The sequence below is a fragment of the Panicum virgatum genome, chromosome 9K (genome assembly GCF_016808335.1).
Source record: "Panicum virgatum strain AP13 chromosome 9K, P.virgatum_v5, whole genome shotgun sequence".
Classification (NCBI taxonomy): Eukaryota; Viridiplantae; Streptophyta; class Magnoliopsida; order Poales; family Poaceae; genus Panicum; species Panicum virgatum.
In genome coordinates this window covers 29,087,387-29,108,381 of record NC_053144.1, presented here as the reverse complement: position 1 = coordinate 29,108,381, position 20,995 = coordinate 29,087,387, and the positions used below count along the sequence as shown (strand labels likewise).

The 20,995-nt window shown below is 46.9% G+C and overlaps 1 protein-coding gene and 1 long non-coding RNA gene across 3 annotated transcripts; one reads left to right on the top strand and one right to left on the bottom strand.

The window, feature by feature from the left end:
• Positions 1-14: 14 nt before the first annotated feature.
• Positions 15-10,294, top strand: LOC120647927. Its single transcript, XM_039924730.1, has 4 exons — positions 15-150; positions 8,439-9,470; positions 9,612-10,197; positions 10,290-10,294. Exons 1-4 carry the CDS (start codon positions 118-120, stop codon positions 10,292-10,294), a joined length of 1,656 nt encoding a protein of 551 aa, XP_039780664.1. The 5' UTR covers positions 15-117.
• Positions 10,295-13,745: 3,451 nt separating this feature from the next.
• On the bottom strand, positions 13,746-16,004 carry LOC120651144. Of its 2 annotated transcripts, none has more exons than XR_005665961.1 (2): positions 15,559-16,004; positions 13,746-14,834 (listed from the first exon to the last, which is right to left on the bottom strand). It is a non-coding gene; the product is annotated as an uncharacterized LOC120651144 (long non-coding RNA). The 2 variants fall into 2 exon arrangements; XR_005665962.1 differs by having other exon boundaries at positions 13,746-15,055; positions 15,559-15,687.
• Positions 16,005-20,995: the final 4,991 nt, after the last annotated feature.

Below are 20,995 nucleotides of genomic sequence, written 5' to 3'. Positions count from 1 at the left end.
TTTTTGGTCCTGAGGATTTTTTGGTCGAGTTTTCTTCGGCGGCCGATGCTGACAGGGTTCTGCACGCTCCTCATCCCCCGGATGCTCAGTTGATTGAGTTCCGGGGTATCCCTGCTCATGCTAGGAACATTTCAACTGCCAGAATCATTCTTGACTGAGGGACCGAAACTGGCGACCAGAGGGGGGTGAATGAGAGCCGATCAAAATTTCTTCCGAAATCTGAAACGTCGGCATATGTCCCAAAATCACCGCAAGTCCTCCAACCTAGGTCAGCGAGAATAGCTATGGACAAGCTATCTCGAAGCAGAAGACCCAGGTCGCAGCGCGGAAGCACAGCGAGTCGAAACGCAGAAATGGACTGCAGAGCCCGGTCAGACCGGTTGCACAGACCGGTCAGACCGGTCGGGCTGGGAATTCAAACTGCAGACCGGTCAGACCGGTTGCACAGACCGGTCAGATCGGTCGCTCCCAGACAGCCCACCAACAAAGCTCCAAATGTCAAATCTCGAGCAAACGAAGTCCAAATCCAACGAAACTTGGAGGAAAGCTTCGCAATTACCCCATGAACGTATTCCCAAAAGATCTTTTCCAAAAGATTAACAGATCGTGAGAAATTACGGGAAGATCAAAGAGAATTGGATTTTCTCAAGAACCCAAAAATCTCAATCCGTGAGAACTCGCGATTCCTGCAGGTTTGGCACTAGGCTAGATAGATTAGAATCGTCACAACGAGTCCATCAAACCACGAATCGAAGAACCTGACTCCTCCAAACACAAAACACCTCAAAGGAGGAAAAATCAAGTCCAAAAACACAAAAGGAAGGGGAGGACGAAAAGCTCAGCACACATGGGTGAATCTCAACACAATTTCATTCATAATTCACCTATACAAAGGCTAGAGCCGACCACACCATCATCCACCCTCTAAATCGAAGAGATTAGCTATAATCTAACCTCCCTTTGCGTTGGAGACCTTGGCCCTAACCTAGAACAGGGGCAGGGAGAAGGAAAAACGAAGAGAAAACAAAAGACTCAAGAGACTCAACCAGCCACGGGCTGGTGGGGGTATTTATACCCGGCTGCTGCGGCCAGACCGGTCAGCAGCACCCCGCTGTACAGCCTCGATCGACGGCGGAGCTTCTTTCTTCGACTCGAAGTCTTTGCTGCGATGACGCCACGTCGACGAAGATCCGGTCCGCGGTTTTGGAGGGTCCGCGAAACCCGGGTAGGTGGCCGGTTTTAAGAAAACCGCCAAAACCTCACGCGCGGGAAGATTCCCGCCTCCACGCCGTGGCCCTAGACACCGTTCCCGCCTCGGCCTTCTAACGGCCATAGACGCCGCCCGACGTCCGTCACCTCCTCACCCGCAGCGAGGCCCTAGACGCCGTCGATGCCCGTCGCCTCCGTCAGTCCCAAGACCGACGCCCGTGCCTCCACGACTTGGCGTCTTCAACCGCCGTCCGCCTCCTTGGTTTTGTGGCGCAAACCAAGAAACACGCCTTCCGTCGCCGCTTGCGCCCTCGATCCAGGAGTGGACGCCACAGCTGCCGCCCGGTCCGAGCTCCGGTCCCGGCTGCCCTTCACCGCCGTCCACCGCACGGTCCATCGGCCACAGCACCTCCACGGCAGCTCCCCGTCGACACTCGACGCCCGTGTACCTGCAATCCAAAGACCAAGCGCACGATCACACCGCACGGTTGACAATTCACTCATCACAAGCAGGATAGAGTACTCAACATTCCTCAATCTCCCCCTTGATGAGTGCATTGTCAACACACCACCTGAAAACAGAGAAGTGATAAAGAGAAACAGAAAGTGAAGAACTCAAGCAAGTGACACAAAGCTCAGAAAGGCAAAACCAGTCACTTACTCAAGTACAGATCGATCCCCTAAGACAAGGGCAACGGCTCGACCCAATCGATCAAAAGCCAAAACATGACTCCTCAAAGACAGAGGTAACGCTCGACGCAGTCATGCAAGAAGCAGAGGGAAAACGAGGAAACCAGGAGCCAAAACCAAAGCAGAAACTCCCCAAGCAAAGCTTTTCCCTCTCACAAGTGTGCACAACAAGTTTTTCAAAAATCAAATAAGTCTCCCCCTTGTTCGATCACTTCTCCCAAAATTCTCCCCCTTGTTGGCACATGCACACATCAAGCCTAAAAAGACCTAAAGCTCCCCCTGAAGCTGAGACTCCCCCTGAACAGATGCTATACAATGAATGCGATGCAGGAGGTGTAAGTGAAAGCATTCAGGGATACAAAAGATATGAGCAACATCTAGTCTCAAGCACGTGTGCATCCATAAACAAGACATGTATCTAGCTCAACAGGGTATATCAAATCAGTCTAGAGCTAGGCAAGATCAGTTTAGGAGAAATAAAATCATCACCCATGATCTAGCACTAACAAGTAGGGAATGGAAAACAGTGCTAATCAAACTCATACAGGTGAGCCAAACCAGCCAAAAACAAGTTGCCAACATCCATTTTTCAATCAAATTTATAGCAATCAATTCTTAATGCCAGGGGTTGAAAGCTTGTCATGCTTTACTTAGCAACGAGGCCAAGCCTATGCCAAAAGACAATCAGAAGCTTAAAGCACTCGTTTCAGTCATGCACAGCCTTGCCCGGGTTCTCACAAGTGCAAAGTGAGCCGTCCCGAAAGCTCGATCAGTGCAACAAGCAATCCCACCTGGATCTTTTCAATCCATTTCAAGACCAGTTCAGGCAATTTTATCAGATTTAGATCATTTCAAAAATAAATTGCTGAACAAAAGGCTATACTAGCATGAATAAGATAGCAAAGCATATCAACACGCCCTAACATGCTAGTAGCCAAGACAGGGTGATTATGTTTTCAGATTTTCAAATCAAAATAGCTTAACTCAGATGATGTCATATACACAGTGGAGCAAGCTATACATGATCAAATTTATCAACTCACACTGGCAGGCACTAGAAGATCATAGCAATGTATACAAGAATGCTAATGCAAGTGAGACAATGCAAAATGCAAACATGTACAATGCATAGGCACAATGTAACTAACCAAGCTAAAACTTAAGAGAGAGACAAAGAAAAGCCAAAAGCTAAGCAACTGAAGAATTCAGCAAATACAACGGCTCAAAGACACACAGGACTAGACCAAATGGATCCAACTGAGTACCATGAAAAGGCAACAATCAGAAAACCACAAGTCCATCCTGAGAGGAAAACGTACAAGCCGAACGCTCACATACCTTGATGAAGATCCCGCTGGACTTAGAGCATAGCAAGCTCGAGGTCACCTCCCCTGCGTCCTCAGCGGGTCCACCTTCTGCTCGAACAGGTTCTTGTAGAGGTGAACGATCGAAGTGGAAGTAGTGGTACTGGATCGTCCTCCTGAGCTGAGGTAGTCGAAATAGAAGGGGCCGGAGCCTACAGCCGGCGCAGTAACTCCGGATCATCATCGGCACCTGAGGTAGAGCTCCCCCTCAACAAGTGATACCTAACACAAGAGAAGCTAGAACACAAAGAAATAGCAAACACCAAAGATCCAGAGCAAGACTCAAGCAAACGGTTAGGTGTTAGTCAAGCTACATGCAAAAGTATACCAAAAGACACCCTAGAACATATCAAGACATAAGATATTTCTAGAAAAGTCTAAAGGCACTCAACAACATGAACCAAGGCAGCAAGACTATATGAATAAGATACTTGAGCTATTAATCAGACCTAAGGAGCAAAAGCAACACAAACATGAGGGGACTGGACAAAGCACACACCCTGAGCTAGCAAGAGTCAAGACAAAATGAAAATCACAAAAACTAGCATACAGAGTGACTAGACCTCCAAAGCGCAAGCACAGACCTAGCAAGCAAAACAAGTAGAGATGTAGAATCTACAACAAGTCACAAGCAGAAAATGTACAAAAAATTCAAAGGGCAAACTCAAATATACATATAATACACAAACCACCACGGGTTATCCATCAGCCTTGGAGAACCATCAAGTCTTGATCAAACCTGCATAAGACCAAGATCCATGTAGCACTTGTTCTCAAGGCCTCCAACCTGCATCACCAACGAGACATAGGAGGAGCAAACGTCTCGACACTGGGGTTAGCAAAGTGAGAAGCAAACCAGTGACGAGCCATTCGCTCTATAGAAGGGTAACTAAAGTCAGGTAAAGCGTATCCCCTGTCCCGTCTACTACGAGGCTGACGATCACCACCGCGAGGAAAGTGTGGATCATCGAAACCTCCTCCAAAGCCTCGGTCCCGTGGTCCATAGCCGTACTATAAACGACCAGGAGCACGGCCGGCAAACCGACCACCCGCTGGAGTACGGTAACCGCCACCGTCTCCCTGACCTCCACCTACACGGCGCGCTCTAGCATCTTGCCTACCACCACGCCGAGAAGGACCATGCACCCGAGCATAGTACATGTCCGCGTTCCGTCTCTCCTGCTCTCGCCTCACAGCCCGCTTCCTCCTGAAGCAAAACTCCTCCAGGTGACCTTCCTTATCACAGAACTCGCAGTGGTACCTCACCTCACGCTTGGGAGGTGGAGGCCTGGCCTGCGAACGGGGAGGAGCAGCCCCCTTCTTCTGGGCAACCTGGGCTGCGGCAGCAGGGAGCGTGTTGAGGGAATTCCTCAGCTCATTGGGCTTTGGAACCCAAACCTGCTTCTGCGGAGGTGCCTTCGGTGGTTCTTTAAGCACACCATCCGCGGGGTCAACAAGCGAAGGCTGCGTGCTCGTGCTAGCAGTGTTTCCAGCAGCCTTGTCAATCTTACCATACAACCTGTCAAAGTCTGACTTTGTGTATGTGTAACCGACCCCAAACCCATCACCACGCTTGAACTGCTTAATCATCATGTCCAACTGCGGTTCACTGCTAGAAACACAACTCAGAATCGCCCTAAGATAGGTATTCTCATTCTCCAGGTTGGCTTTCTCTACCACAAGATTATCCAAATCAGAGATCAAACCAGGGCAAACAGAGCAGTCAATAGGTGGGCTAGACTCTACGACCTTAGTCTTTCCCAAAGACTTGATCAAAGCGTTCTTCTCCTCTAGCTCCGACCTAAGCGTGGGACAAAGCTTACAAGCGCCAAGCAAAGCAGGCCTAGATCTAAGCTCCTCTAGTTCACAAACAACAGTAGCAAACTTGGACTGCAAAGAAGCTAGATCAGACTTGAAGATAGGACACTCATCGCATTCAAGCACATTACTAACAATGGGAGCGTCCTTGACAAGTTCAAGCTCATGCTTGGCCTTGGCTAGCTCGTGAGACACGTTAGAAAGCGAAGTCTTAGCAACATCTAAGTTCGCGACGTTCTCATCATGCTTGGCACGGAGAGCAATTAGATCATTCATGTGAGATATGCAGCCAGTGCACTCATCCTCACTAGATTTCTCCCTATCACAAGCCAGCTCAGCCCTAAGCTTTCTACGCTCTCTAGCTGCTTTCTTAAGCAGCCTCTTCTGGTTGTCGAGAGCGGCGTACAACTCCCTAACCTCTGTATCAAGCAGGTTGATCGTGGAGTTTACCTCTGAATCGCTCTCGGATCCAGGAGAAGAGCCGGAGTGCGTCGGTGTAGCATGTCCACCCGAAGACGCACGAGCACCATCGGCTTCGCCCGCCATGGTGCAGAAGCTCTTGCGTCGACCGGCCGCCAAGCAAAGGCCGATGAAGCCGGTGGCTTCCTTGTCCCGCTTCTTCTTCTTCTTGTCGTCGTCGGAGGTCGGTGAAGAAGAGCGGTCGGTGTCGGAGCTCTTGTCGAGGTCGCTGAGCTGCGCTAGGAAGGCCTTCTCCCGCTTCTTGACCTTGTACTAGAAGCGCTTCTTGAGCGACTCCTTGTCGAAGAGTCCTTCCCAGTCACGACTGCGGTGCTTGTGGCGCCGACGCTCCTTGTTGGAGCCTCCCTCACCGCGGTCGCGGTGGCGGTAGTAGTCGAAGGAGTTGTTCTGGCCACCGCCGGACTTCTTAGGGCAATCGGCGATGAAGTGGTTCAGATCGCCGCAGTTGTAGCACCCGGGGTTCTTCTTCCTCTGCCTGTTGTGGTAGGCGCGCTGAAACTTGCTGATGAGGAGGCACAAATCGTCGTCGCCCAGCGTCTCCAGCTGCTCATCTGAAACAGAAGGCAAAGAGGTAAGAGAAAAGCCAAGAGCAGAGTTAGCATTAGAGCTCGATCCACCTGGGCCAGTCACAAGAGCGACGCTCTTGGAAGGAGGGGCACCATTGAGATTGGCTCGTGTCTGGTTATCCACCCCCGTGGCCTTGAGCTTGCTGAAAAGCTCATTCACGGTCAGAGTCTCATAGCCTGCAGACTCAATGATCGTGTTCACCTTGAGATCCCACACAGAGCGGTCAAGTGCGTAGAGCAACTTGAGAGCCTTCTCATGCTCTGTGTACTCAAGGGCACCAGCAGATCTGTTCGCATTGACTTTGTTCACAATCGACTGAAAACGACTGAACATCAAGTCAATGCTCTCACCCGGCTCCTGTGTGAAGTTCTCGTACTCACGCCGGTGAGTCTCGAACAGTCTGGCCTTCACCTGAGGTGTACCCTCGTGGTAGTTCTCAAGGCACATCCAAATTTTGTGGGCTTCCTGAAAACCCTGGACGCGTGAGAACTCCGCACGAGAAACACCAGCGAACAAGGCATTGACGGCCTTGGCGTTAGCCTCATGCTGGGTCACCTGAAGAGGTGTGGTCCGAACAGCCAGCACCTCGTAAAGCTGGTTCGTGGTAATTTCCCAGATCTCGGCTCCCATGCTCTGCAAGAAAGCACTCATGCGAACCTTCCAGTAGGCATAGTCCTCGCCGGAAAACATCGGGATCTTACCAGAACTCGCCATGGTCGCCAAGTGGTTTTCGAACCGGTTAAGGTACTGAAAACCTCAACCAAGCTCTGATAACAATTGAGGGACCGAAACTGGCGACCAGAGGGGGGGTGAATGGGAGCCAATCAAAATTTCTTCCGAAATCTGAAACGTCGGCCTATGTCCCAAAATCACCGCAAGCCCTCCAACTTAGGTCAGCGAGAATAGCTATGGACAAGCTATCTCGAAGCAGAAGATCCAGGTCGCAGCGCGGAAGCACAGCGAGTCGAAACGCAGAACTGGACTGCAGAGACCGGTCAGACCGGTTGCACAGACCGGTCAGATCGGTCGCTCCCAGACAGCCCGCCAACAAAGCTCCAAATGTCAAATCTCGAGCAAACGATGTCCAAATCCAACGAAACTTGGAGGAAAGCTTCACAATTACCCCATGAACGTATTCCCAAAAGATCTTTTCCAAAAGATTAACAGATCGTGAGAAATTAAGGGAAGATCAAAGAAAATTGGGGTTTTCTCAAGAACCCAAAAATCTCAATCCGTGAGAACTCGCGATTCCTGCAGGTTTGGCACTAGGCTAGATAGATTAGAATCGTCACAACGAGTCCATCAAACCATGAATCGAAGAACCTGACTCCTCCAAACACAAAACACCTCAAAGGAGGAAAAATCAAGTCCAAAAACACAAAGGAAAGGGGAGGACGAAAAGCTCAGCACACATGGGTGAATCTCAACACAATTTCATTCATAATTCACCTATACAAAGGCTAGAGCCGACCACACCATCATCCACCCTCTAAATCGAAGAGATTAGCTATAATCTAACCTCCCTTTGCGTTGGAGACCTTGGCCCTAACCTAGAACGGGGGCAGGGAGAAGGAAAAACGAAGAGAAAACAAAAGGCTCAAGAGACTCAACCAGCCACGGGCTGGTGGGGGTATTTATACCCGGCTGCTGCGGCCAGACCGGTCAGCAGCACCCCGCTGTACAGCCTCGATCGACGGCGGAGCTTCTTTCTTCGACTCGAAGTCTTTGCTGCGATGCCGCCACGTCGACGAAGATCCGGTCCGCGGTTTTGGAGGGTCCGCGAAACCCGGGTAGGTGGCCGGTTTTAAGAAAACCGCCAAAACCTCACGCGCGGGAAGATTCCCGCCTCCACGCCGTGGCCCTAGACACCGTTCCCGCCTCGGCCTTCTGACGGCCATAGACGCCGCCCGACGTCCGTCACCTCCTCACCCGTAGCGAGGCCCTAGACGCCGTCGATGCCCGTCGCCTCCGTCAGTCCCGAGACCGACGCCCGTGCCTCCACGACTTGGCGTCTTCAACCGCCGTCCGCCTCCTTGGTTTTGTGGCGCAAACCAAGAAACACGCCTTCCGTCGCCGCTTGCGCCCTCGATCCAGGAGTGGACGCCACAGCTGCCGCCCGGTCCGAGCTCCGGTCCCGGTTGCCCTTCACCGCCGTCCACCGCATGGTCCATCGGCCACAGCACCTCCACGGCAGCTCCCCGTCGACACTCGACGTCCGTGTACCTGCAATCCAAAGACCAAACACATGATCACACCGCACAGTTGACAATTCACTCATCACAAGCAGAATAGAGTACTCAACATTCCTCGTTGACACCTCTTTCTCTGATCTGGTGGAGGCACCACCTGATTTGGTCGGGGACGATAAGAAGACATTCTTTGTCTGCGCCTGGTGCATCCACCCTGACCTTGTGGCACAGGAGAAAGTTATCTTCATCCAGGAACCACCAGAGCAGTATGTGGAATCAGGGCTGTAATTACGCCCCCATGAGATCATTCACTCGAAGCATGATGGCCTATGGTACCGAGTTGATATCCGCATTGTGGAAGTACAGGACTGGAATTGGCCTAGTGATTCTTCTGATGATGGAACACCCCTCGATAATTTCGATAGTGACGAAGATGAATACCCTGGTTTTGAGCAGAGATGTCGATCAAAACCATGGCCGAAAAGAACAAGGTTTGATGATGGCGCTGGATCTAGCAGCGATCCGTAGCTGGGGCCAGGTTGGGGGCCGCCTTTCAAGTTCAAGGATCAAACGCTCCAGTCGCGTCCGGGGGCGGATTGCGGAGCGAGGTGGTCGTCCGTCAGGTGTGCTGTTCCTGGACGGACGCTTCCAGGTCTATTCTGGCGATGCTCCCTGTGTAGGTCTAATGGAATGTCCATTGCTTCAGCCACTGGAGTTGCTGCTTCGTTTTGGTCGGTGCTTGCCGGTGCGCCGCCCTGTTCCTGCGGGACGCCGGGATCGTTGTGTTTCGGGGAACCCTGATCCCTCTGTGTCTGACCTTGCTGCTCTGCATCTTAACTTTTCCCCTTTGTGCCCCAATCTGAAATCTTTTGATCCCATGGAATTTGAATCAAGGGGATGCAGAGGTATTCCTGCTAACTGCATTAACCTGGTGGATCAGGTTGGGTACACAATTCGCGCCCACCCTATGTTGGGCGAGGATACCTGGGATCCTTTGTGTCTGGAGGCGGCTTTGGAGCCTCCTGTGCCATTGCTGGCCTGCTCCTTAGATACCCAGGTTGTTGACTCGTTGGCACACTTGGAGAACACGGTCGCTCTTGAATCTGTACGATTCAGTTTATCCCCCAATTCTGGAGTCGCACAAGATGTTGAGGTGACTCCCTGCATTTTCCCCTTCCCTGCGCAATATTACGGTTACGCGCGGGACACGGGAGACTCTTCCATTACACCTGTTCTCCGATGCTAGCACGCAGGTGAAGGAATTGATCGCTAACTTCGCACATGATGTTTGTAGGGAGGCTCCCCCGCCGGTGCTGGTCGCATCGTCGCCAAGACGGCGCACTCGGCATCAGCCGCAGGACTTCACAATTCGGCGCAGCGAGCGATTGGCAAAGAAATCGCACCGCCGTGCTACAAACCCGGCGGTGTAGGCACAGAACGTGATGATGAAGAAACTGGGTATCACTTCGACACCCAACCTCCGGATGCTTCCTCATTTCAACAGTTTACGGAAACATTTTCTTCCAACCTCACCCCGTCGCAATGTGAAGCTCTAGATGCCCTGCTGCAGACTTGGATGGGTGCCTTGGCAAACTGGAGGGTCGACACCTATTCCGGTGTCTTGAGGTCTTTACTGGTCGTTCTCTTTTGGTCGCAAAATCAGTTTCCCATGTTACGTGAAAATTGTCTAGTTTGGAATGTTAGGGGCCTTAATTCCAAGGCACATCGCAATGTCGTTCGTGAGTTGGTCGCTCAGGAGAACATCTCCTTGTTATCCCTGCAAGAGACTAAACTTGAGGTGTGCCCGCATGGCTTAATTCTGGAAATGTGTGGGACGGGGTTCAATTATTTTTTCTTGCCTGCAACTAACACATGCGGAGGTATCCTGCTTGCCTGGAGAAGCAATACTTGGGCTGTCACAAACCCAATAATGAGGTCGCATAGCTTAACGGCTAAAGTTACCATGTTGCAGAATGATGAGACATGGTGGGTTACTTCCGTTTATGGGCCACAAACTGATCAGGAAAAAATGCTTTCTTGGACGAACTCAGAGAGGTGCGATCTAGGCCCTGTTTGGGAGGGCTTCTGGAGTGGCTTCACGAGCGGCTCCAGGTGAAGTCCTCCCAAACGTTTGTTTTGTAACTGGCTTCACGTGTGAAGCCGGTCCTAAAGCCATCGGCGGCTTACACAGGCAAGGTGAAGCCATGAAATCGTGGCTTCACGCGGCTTACACATCAATCTAACAAGTGAAGTTGTTTTGCCAAACATTTTCTAAAACGGCTCCAACTCCACCAGAGAAGCCGCTCCATCTGAGGAGCCGGAGCCGGAGCTGTTTTTGGAAGAGCCGGAGCCCTACCACACACACGCATGGGGATCCAGTCACCCACGCGACTTTTCCCCTTTCTTTCTGGCATATGGATCAGGGTCACCCCCTTCGACTACAAGAGCCCCACGCCACGGTCGATGCCGGGTCGTGACCACGCTTGCACCCGTATGTGGCCGCATGAGAAACAACGTTCAAAGAGGGTGAGAGAAAAATCCACTCCCCGGGCCGATCAGGTACTTAAGCTTACCGATTACCATATTTCTCGGCATGTAGTTAGTACGTTCAAACGCTTAACCACCACTACCACACACTGCGTCCTTAATATTTTTCACTAAACAGACGGGGCATCAACAAGTACCATAGCCCCGCCCATGGACCTTATGATTGTTACATGTAGTAGACATTCAACTCCTATGAGCTCGCGAGTGACAGGAAATCACTCGACTTCTGTCGAATCATTAGCATAGATAACTAACGACCTAAACTAACTAGTGTTCAAGCATATGTACATAGGATCATTCAACTAAGGTTTTAATCAACTCCTGTAAACTTAAATGCACAAGTATATAGAAACAATAAGTTGCATAGAGTTGAAAGTAATAGGTCATGCTCCGGGGCTTGCCTTGCTAAGCAAAGTTAGCCTTGGGCTCTTCCAAACTTTGGTTCGGGTCTTCGGCGGCTTCAGTTAGATTAGCTTGGGCTTCACGCTGCTCACTCTCGGACTCCAGCACCAGCTCGTACGTACCGTCGGCGAGAGTAGGCGTATCTATATGAAATGCACATGCATGAGTTGTGTGACCGTAACAATTTATTATTTACTTCACTATAAAGTTGTAAAATATTTCATTTACATCTACTTGGGCAATCGTTTATAGAGTATTATCTAGATTAACTATTTCACATTAAGTAAGTGAGGGTTTTGACTTTTTATAAAAGCTATTTTCATGAACAAACACGAATTATTCCTAACTGTTGTTAAAGATAGTTTCCAGTGCTGAGATTTTTATACAGAGTACTTTGCTGAAACACAAACCTACTGTCAAAAATTCCAGACATTTTCCTCGAGCAGATTAATCACTAAAAATAGCCTAAGCTGCTACTACTAGAATCAAGATTAAATTGTACAGGTGAAACCATGCGAGTACTAGTAACGAAACTTTAACTAAGTGTTGAGGATCTGATGATGAACCTACTATAAATTTTTCAGCTTTAAAAGAGAAACATACAAGGCATGAAAAATAAAGCAATATATAGTGGCATAGGTCAATATTAATTTACACAGACCAGTTAGACATGACTAAAATTGTCATACTTTTTCTAATGCAACTAGGAACAAAAATATAGATATATTAAAAGTTTGAGCCTAAGAAACATATCAGAACAACTTGAAGAAATAAAAATATTTAACCTAGACATAAATCAAAATCTATCAAAACCTATAGCTAGAGACGTGCACTGGCCATGGAAATTTGACACAATACTAAACTTATAGCATGCAATACACTGACCAAAAATGGTCCTTAGATCATGCATGAAACTTGAGATAAAAATAAAAGCTACTTATTATTGTATTTTAAATAGAGCAAAAACTATTGAGAAAATTAAAAAGTGTATGTAACAAAAGTTGTAGATATAGTCACAAGGATTCCAGAACAGTTGAGTTTGCATTTTTCCTATTTTTCTACGAATTTATATCTATTTTACAAATTCGCTGTTTTTGGAAAACAAAAAGGAAAAAATAGAAACGCGGACAGGCCCCTAGATCTTTAGGAAAACCCCTTGAAAATCTAAAACTAATCGCAGAAAGGCCCCTGGACGGAGGTTGAAGAAGGGGAGGATCTGGGCGGCCATTCCCGGCCGAAATCCGGCAGCTCTGGTCGCCGGAGGCGAGGGGAAAGTGGGGGAAAAGCTAGAGGACACCGAGCTCTACCAGTTGGTGGGCTTGGACGGGGTTGGGGCGGCCGGATTCGAGGTTGCCGGCGAGGACAGGGGGGCGACGGCGGTCTGTGCAGCGGCGGCGGCGCTCCGGTGTGGGAGGAGCGGCGAGGACCGACCGGAGACCACCAGTGGAGGTCGGGGAAACTCTCTGGGTTCTTGGTTGCGGCGGCGGAGGGGCGGAGAGGGGTGCTCCACGGTGAGGTAGGGGCGGCGGCGGCAATTGCTGGCGGCGGCAGCTCTGGGCGCGCGCGTGCAGGGCTAGCTGGGTTTGGGAGGGAAGGAGAGTGGACAGGGGAGGAGTGCGTAGCTGCTGCGTGAGTAAATGGTGGAGGGGAGGCGCTGCAGGGCGAGGGCGCAGGGTGAGGGCGCGGCGCCGGCCTCGGTGGCCGACCGAGCTGCGCGCGGTGCGCCGGGGATGCTCGAGCATGGCGGGTACTCATGGCCAGGCAGTGGCCGCAGCGACGGCGCAGCGAGCTGCGGCAGGTGGCGAGCAGGCACGCGTGCGGCAGGGACAATGATGCCCTGCTCGGCTCTGTTCAGGAACCAGGGAAGGGAACAGAGAGAAGAGGGAGAAAGAGTCAACGAGTTTGACTGAATTTTTCTCAAAATTTCTAATGGAAATTTGAAAAACTTTCAACACGAAAGTTGTAGAAAATTTCGAACTTCACAACTTTCATTTCAGGCACAAAAACTCATTTGAAGTTTATATGAAGAGTTAAATTTGAATGTTCGATGAATATGAATTATTGCCCTATTCAACTACAAATTCAATTTTTTCTTCAATTTCTGTGTAGCAACTTGAAATTCCTTGAACACAAAGTTGTTCAACATTTAAAACTCTACAACTTTAGTTCTAGGAAAAGTTTATTTGAGCTATGTTTTAGAAATTATTTTCAAAGCATATTTGTTTAAATTTGAAAGATAAATTAAATGTTTGAAAACTGTGGTTTGAAAGACTCGTCATTTCATGTGCAAAAATTTCATTTTCTCCCTTTGACTTCAACTAGACTTTGGTTTGTCATGACGTCAGTGAGATGCCTATTCAACTTCATATGCAAACTTATATCAGTTAAAAGTTATTTAAAGTTTTTGACCTAATATACACATAGACACACATACATACACATACATGCAAATGTAAGTGTGTGCAGGAAAAAAACAAAGAATGTTAATATAAATAGATAGCACTATTAATATGATGCATATAACTCAATTTGCAGAGCCCTGAACCAGGGGAACTATCATGGACAGGTTCTTCTTCATCATGGCCATAGCCATGTTCGAATCTGAAAACATGGCTGCTGAGCATCTTCCTAACATGAAGCAATCCATTTTCCTACAGTGCACCAGAGATTGTCACACAATATAAACTCAAAAGATCATCTGGCAAATGTTCAGAATTTTAGAAAAAAAATGCTAATGATACATCACTGGTTAGAGCTCATATGGCCCCCACCACCTCCCAAAAAAGCTCATGCTAACATATTGCTAAACCAAGAGGAATACTTCATTTACAAGTAAATTTCCAATTAATCTGGAACAATAGATATATTTATTCATATAAGGAATGGTAGGAGGCCGACAGAATGGACCATGATAAATAAGTCAGTGGCACAAGCAATGCTTAATGATCAATAAGTCTGGAGAACCACCACAAATATTGGTTGTTTGCATTGTCAAAAAAATTCCAGTGGCTTCGAATGCTCAAATGACAAGAAGTTCAACTTCAGTTGTGAAACCTGCTTGTCCGAAGCATCCAAATGCAAAAAAAAAAAAAAAAACTGTAGCTGTTCAGAGGTTCTGCAACATCAACTCAAATGCAGGATGAACAGAGAACTATACATATTATGTCAGATCAGGGTACACAAATGAGAAGCGAAACATCAATTTAGTGAAAGTAGATTATAACCATGTGTTGGGTGAAATTTGAATCCATAACCCCTGGGAATTGGAAACTATGGCAAACCAGCCATAGTTTTAGCAGGTTGGTAACTCACCAAAACATCAAAACAGGTTGGTAACTCACAAGATGTTCAAAATTGTTTTAGCATCAACCAGATGAGCATAAGTATAACAGAACATCAAGGAAATCCCAAGCACCATCTAATAAAGGAAGAAAAAGGCAATGCAGGACAGGAAGTCGCACCTTGGCAAGGATCTGATCCCCTCTTTCTTTTCATCTATGGATGGATTTTGCTCTACCTCGTAGCGCCGGATATCTCTTGTGCTTCTCAAGCACAACATTTACAAGATCTGTAACAAATTAGCACAATTAATAAATAGAGGCTACTCTTGTTTGAAAAAGGAAAAAATTCTCATAATTCAAAAGCAGGTGGGTTAAATTCTGACAACTTCTTTTGGAACTTTTGAAATTAGAACAAATAACTCTTGAAATCTGATGCCAAAATTAGGACACCAGATTTGTGGATTTAATTTGGGCCTCTGCTCAACACAGGACCTACAACTCAAAACACCTGCAAGAAGAACAGAACACAAAAAAAGTTTCGATGGTTGAGATAGGACGACCTTGAGAATTAAGAGCCACCCAAGAAAAAAAACAACAATGGCACACAAATAAACTTGAAATAAAAGGCAAGTTTCTTTTCCACTTTCTGCAGATCCTCTTGGGCCTTCTACCTCGACTGTAAATAAATGTAGTTCTCAATTATGCATTATGAAGTTCTTAAAAAAAGCATACATTATGAAAATGGAAGCATCTGAATATTGAGTATAGACACACACAAGAGTTGTAGAACTCTGAGCATAAATCATAGAAATATATCAAGCTGTTTAGCTTTTCAGTAGCAGTGAAATGTTTAGGTAATATATGCATACACAAATTTATGGTCATATGAGCATACACAAATTTTCAGTAGCTATGCACCATAACAACTCAAACAGGAAATAGCAAGAATAGTCAGCTACCCAAAACTGAGATTTCAGAGATGAGCATACTGCACTTAACGTTTCACAATACCTTCATCAACATCAACAGCAACCACCATCTTAGCCGCCACAGGCTGCTCAGGAAACCATAGCAGCTTCCCTCGCCGGCACGCGCCGTTCGCGTTCAGGGTCTTCGTGGTGGCGGCGGCCTCCTCCATCGCTGCCTGGTGAGCACCTGCTCCTTGATCCCCACCGCCTCCCCTTCGAACCTCCTCCTGAAACCCGCTGCCGCAGCCTGGAAGAGAAGGATGACAGGATAAATAAAGAGGAAAACACCCGAAACTTGACCAAATCAAAAGGAATCGCTCCCAAACTTTGCACACGTGATCTCCATGGAGTTGGTAAGCTATCCCGAAAGAGTCATGTCTCAATTCGAACTCAAACACCGGGGATTTCAGATCACGAGCAGGAATGTAGTTTTTCTCCCCAAAACGAAATTGGTTCGATTCTTCGTGCTCGTGTTGATTCAATCAAATTCACAGCATCAACACATGTCTTTACACGAATCAAAGCAACCAAAAGCTCCCCAAACGCTCTGATTTAAGAAATCAAGCCAAGAAAGAGAAATACTGCACGTGCCTTGTTGGTGGTCGTCGCCTCATCGTCCTGACTGGAGGGATCTACGGGGGCGGCGGCCGCAGCCCTAAGCTGGCGCGCGTCACAGCGGCGCCCGGAGGATGCGTCCTCCTCTCCTTACGGCGGCGGCCGGAGGACGCACCCCGCCCTGCTCACGGCGGCGCCCGGAGGCCGCAGCCGGCGCGCGTTACGGCGGCGGCCGGAGGACGCACTCAGCCCTGCGCACGGTGGTGGCCGGAGGCCGCACCCGGCGTGGTTCCCAAGCGGCTTTCGGAGCCCGAAGACGCCCATGGGTTACGGCCGCTCGAACGGCGCGGGCTTAGGGCGGGGTTTGCCGATTCAAGGGAGGCGCGCGGGAGAAGAACTGGAAACGGGGAAGCCCGTTTTTTTGGAGGAAAATGAGTGCGCGCGGCGCTGGGTGTGCTGTGGAGGAGGTGGCCACGGGGTGGAGGTCGTCCGCGCGTTGAAGCGCGGATCCAACCTCGGCCGTTGGATCGCGTTGAAGCTCCGTTTGGAGTTTTTGGGGCCATCGATTTTTACGGAGTAGAGAATCCGTGTACAAATTGTTTGGTGAACTGCTTGCTGGGCATCTCAGCGGGGGCGCAGGACTGGGTGGCCTTAGAGAAGTTTGATTGGTGCCTTATAGGATGGATTCCGACACACACTGCTTTGGCAGTCCGCCTTTCTCCTTGGGTAATCAAATGCATTGATAGTGTCAGGCGTGGTTTCCTTTGGAGGGGCGCCAAGTCAGCAAGGGGTGGACATTATCTTCTTGCTTGGCCGCGAGTTTGCCGTCCTCCCGAGCTAGGCGGTCTTGGGATCATTGACTTGCAGCGCTTTGGCTATGCTCTACGCATGAGGTGGCTTTGGATGAAATGTACTGAGGACAACCGGCCCTGGCATCACCTACCCGACGCACATGAGCCTTTGGTGGAAGCCATGTTCCGGGCCTCAACCTTCTTTGAGCTAGGTGATGGGCACAATGCATTATTCTGGGATGATCGTTGGCTCCATGGTAAATCTCTGCCAGATGTGGCTTCCAGCCTTTGTGCTGCTGTTGGTCCTCGAATCAGAAAATCGAGAACGGTAGCTCAAGCACTACAGGGGGATAGTTGGATCAATGATATATCCGGGGCGCTCATGGTGCAGGTCATTATGGATTACCTTCTCATTTGGAATGCAGCTTGTTTCGGGCCGTGCTGACAGACTTTGTTGGAAATGGACTGCCGACAAGAAATTTTCCACCTCCTCCGCCTATCAGTCTTTTTTCATTGGGCAACATCCTGTTCAAGGTGAGGGATTGCTACGCAAGACATGAGCACCGGCCAAATGCAAGTTTTTCTTTTGGCTAGTGATACATGACAGATGCTGGACCGCTACACGGAGGAAAAAGCATGGCTTGCAGGATGATAACCTCTGCGCCTTCTGTGCCCAAGCCCCTGAATCAATTGATCATTTACTAATCCAATGCCCCTTCTCGAGAGAAGTCTGGTTCAATTTGTTTTGCAGGATTGGGTGGCATTCTGTATCTCCTACTAATCAAAATTCATGGGTTGTAGATTGGTGGACTTTGGCTAGGAAAAGCATACATAAGGATGAGCACCAGTGCTTCGACTCAATGGTGACCCTGATGTGTTGGATGCTCTGGAAGGAGAGAAACGGTAGAATCTTCGACCAACGTTTTAGAACGGTAGCTGATGTTCTCGTAGGGGTGATCGATGAGATTGTAGCTTGGTCACGGGCTGGGTTTAGCCGGCTTGAACATGTGGTTTGTGCTTTGGGTTTAGCCGGCTTGAACATGTGGTTTGTGCTTTGGTCCCAGTTTTGATGTTAAGAGTTAGTTTCACCTTCCGAAACTAGCTCGTTTGTACTAAACCTTCTTTTTCTCTTAACGAAAAACGTGCTCAGGCATGATCGCGAAAAAAGATATAAGGGATGCGGGAGTGAGATTGGGGGGCAGTACCTTTCTCTTGAGGCCATGGAGGCGGGAGACGAGGGAGGTGAGGTGGTCAATGGCGACGGCGCTGCTCTCGGCGGGGGTGGCGGAGACGGAGGAGGGAGGGAGGAGGTGGGGAGGGGGAGGAGGCCGTGGAGGCGGTGGTAGTGGCGGAGGCGAGCGCCATGGGTTGGGGCGCCGCGCCGAGCTGAAGACCACAGAGCCGTGCCGCAAGGAACGGGTAGAGGGTACGGCGGGCGGGTGTACGAAATCGCAGGTGACAACAACAATCCGTTTTTGGCAGAAACATCACCTAACTCGCGATTTTGATGGGTCTGCACCTCCTCCTACCTTTCTCGGCACCGACAGGTGGGTCCAGCGTGAGGGGTACGGCGGACCCAATATGGATGAGAAAAATTTTCAATTGTTTTCGATCTTTATAGTATATTTTTTTATGGTTTCCCCCCTTTTCTATTTACTATTAATCTAATAAAGTTGTTGTCCCGAAAAAATTCTATATAGATATAAAAATTATAAACATATGGCTTTATTTTATTGGAAAATTTTTGTATATAATCTTTTTTCTAACAAGTTTTTCATTTTTTGCATACGTTATATCAACATTTTGGTTTTTGTATTACATTAACTAAACTTTTTCTTGAATTTTATTTGTTATATCTTTTTTTGGACAAGTTATGTATATAAGCTTGCTATATAAATATGGTTTAGCGTTATTATTTACATAACTTTGTTGTATAAATACTTTTTTCTAGACTGTTTGTGCATAACTTTTTGTTCATAAATTTATGTATATATAAATTTTGTATATATATTGTAAACAACAAGCACACAGGCACCACGTTTTGGAGAGGCACGGTGGCCCGATGGAACCACGTGAGCACGGAAATAACATCAAACCGAGCAGATGATTATTATTATTATTATTTATATTATATATTATATATATGGACGAGTTTTTTCTACACTCGCGTATAGCTACTCTCATCATCAGTATACCACCGTGTGTATGTTTCCATACTTATTTACCACTTTGAGTATGTTCGTATACTTATTCTAACATACATCAAAGATATATACATAAAAAAATTTAAAACCAGTCCTATTTTTTAAATATATATGATTATACCTTATTATTAGCATATAAAATAAGTATGTCCACATACTTTATGTATGATTACATACCTAATGTATATACCATCACAGATGTTCAAGTATAATCATATACTCCATGTACATACTCTTCGTTGGGTCAGATACGTCATACATCATGAGATACATATGTGGGAGTAGCTACAAGCAAGTGTAGAATAAAATTTTCCATACATATATATTATAAAGTTGAAATAAATAAAAACTTTTTTCATCAAGATTAGCTCACCATATCTCTTATGGAGTCCCCACTTGTAAGGCCAAAAGGTTTGACGAAAAGAGGTGGAGTGCCATTTTTGATAAATGAAAAATATTTTCACCAAAATCGTAATATCTTTTACACCAAACATTTTTGTTTACCCATCTTTGTACCCACTTATTATTTTCTTTGTATAATCTTAGTATTTTATATTATTTATCCTATCATTTCTCTGTTTACTTTCTTTATTATTCATGTAGGGTTGATTAATTTCTAATTTGTCTCTATTTACTTTCCTTCTGCGCTGATGCGATTGGCCTGGTGGCCGGCAGCACGTTCGCTTCTGCGCAACCGCGCGCGTGCACCATTTCCCTAGCCTGGCCTCCGTCCTGAGCCCACGCGCACCTTTGCCCGTGCCACCGTTTAGACATTTCCTAGCGCTGCCGAAAAGGGTCCCATTTGGTTTCATGTAGCACATCTAGCGTTACAAAACAATCTTCATGTATATAATGTACTAAACGAAATTTATTTATAAAATTTTTTTACAGATGGGTGCAACTTTGTGCCAAATTTAATGAGCCTAATTAATCCATGATTAGCTATAGTAATGTTACGGTAATTATTCTCTAATTATGAGGTCAAAGGCCTCATTAGAGCATGTACAACAGTTTAGATAGCTGCTGTCTATTTGACATACACAGACAACTAAATAGATAGTTTTACAACAGTTTAGACGGTTGTTATCTGTTTAGCTGTCTATGTGATATTTAATATGAAAAAGTCTAAATTAGCCCCCTCAACTATAGTTAAAGTCTAGATAACTCCCTAAACTATTTTTTGGTTCATTTTACCCTCAAACTATCCCATTTGGTTCAAATTACCCCCTACTGTAATTTGTCCTTTTCATTTCTCAATGCATAGGTGGAGTTTTAAGTTGACATTTGACAACATAATAGTACACACCATAACACATGTTAGAAAAATAAATCATAATTTTTTATCATTATTTTGATAGGTTAGGATATTTAATAAAAAATTAGTCGTTAGAGTTCAAAATTATATGAAAACTAATAGGAAAAAATTATAAAACTTTTTTTAAATATGCATTGTGATGTCCACTAATACCCTGCAAAATTTGAAATTAAAATTCAATTTGTGTAAGGAGAAACAAAAAAGATAAATTGTGTTATGGGGTAAAATAAACTAAATGACATAGTTTAGGGGGTAAATTGAACCAAACTATACTTTAAGGCGTTATTCAGACTTTGGCTATAGTTGAGGGGAGTAAATTGAACTTTTTCCTATTTAATAATACTCTAGTTGATGTTGTTTTGTATTAGAGCACGAGCCAGAGCAGTAGACAGCAACACACTCTTTTCTCATGATATCACATCAGCTTATTTTGCTTATGTTGACTTATATAGACAATTGTTGTTTTACTATTGTACATACCTTTAGATTCGTCTCGCGAAGTAGCGGAGCCGTGGAGTTTGTTTTATAAACTGTATTTATTTAATATATCTAATTAATGATTAAAGTTGGCTATAATATCCTGTTCTATAAAACCAAATAGGGAAGGTGTCAGGA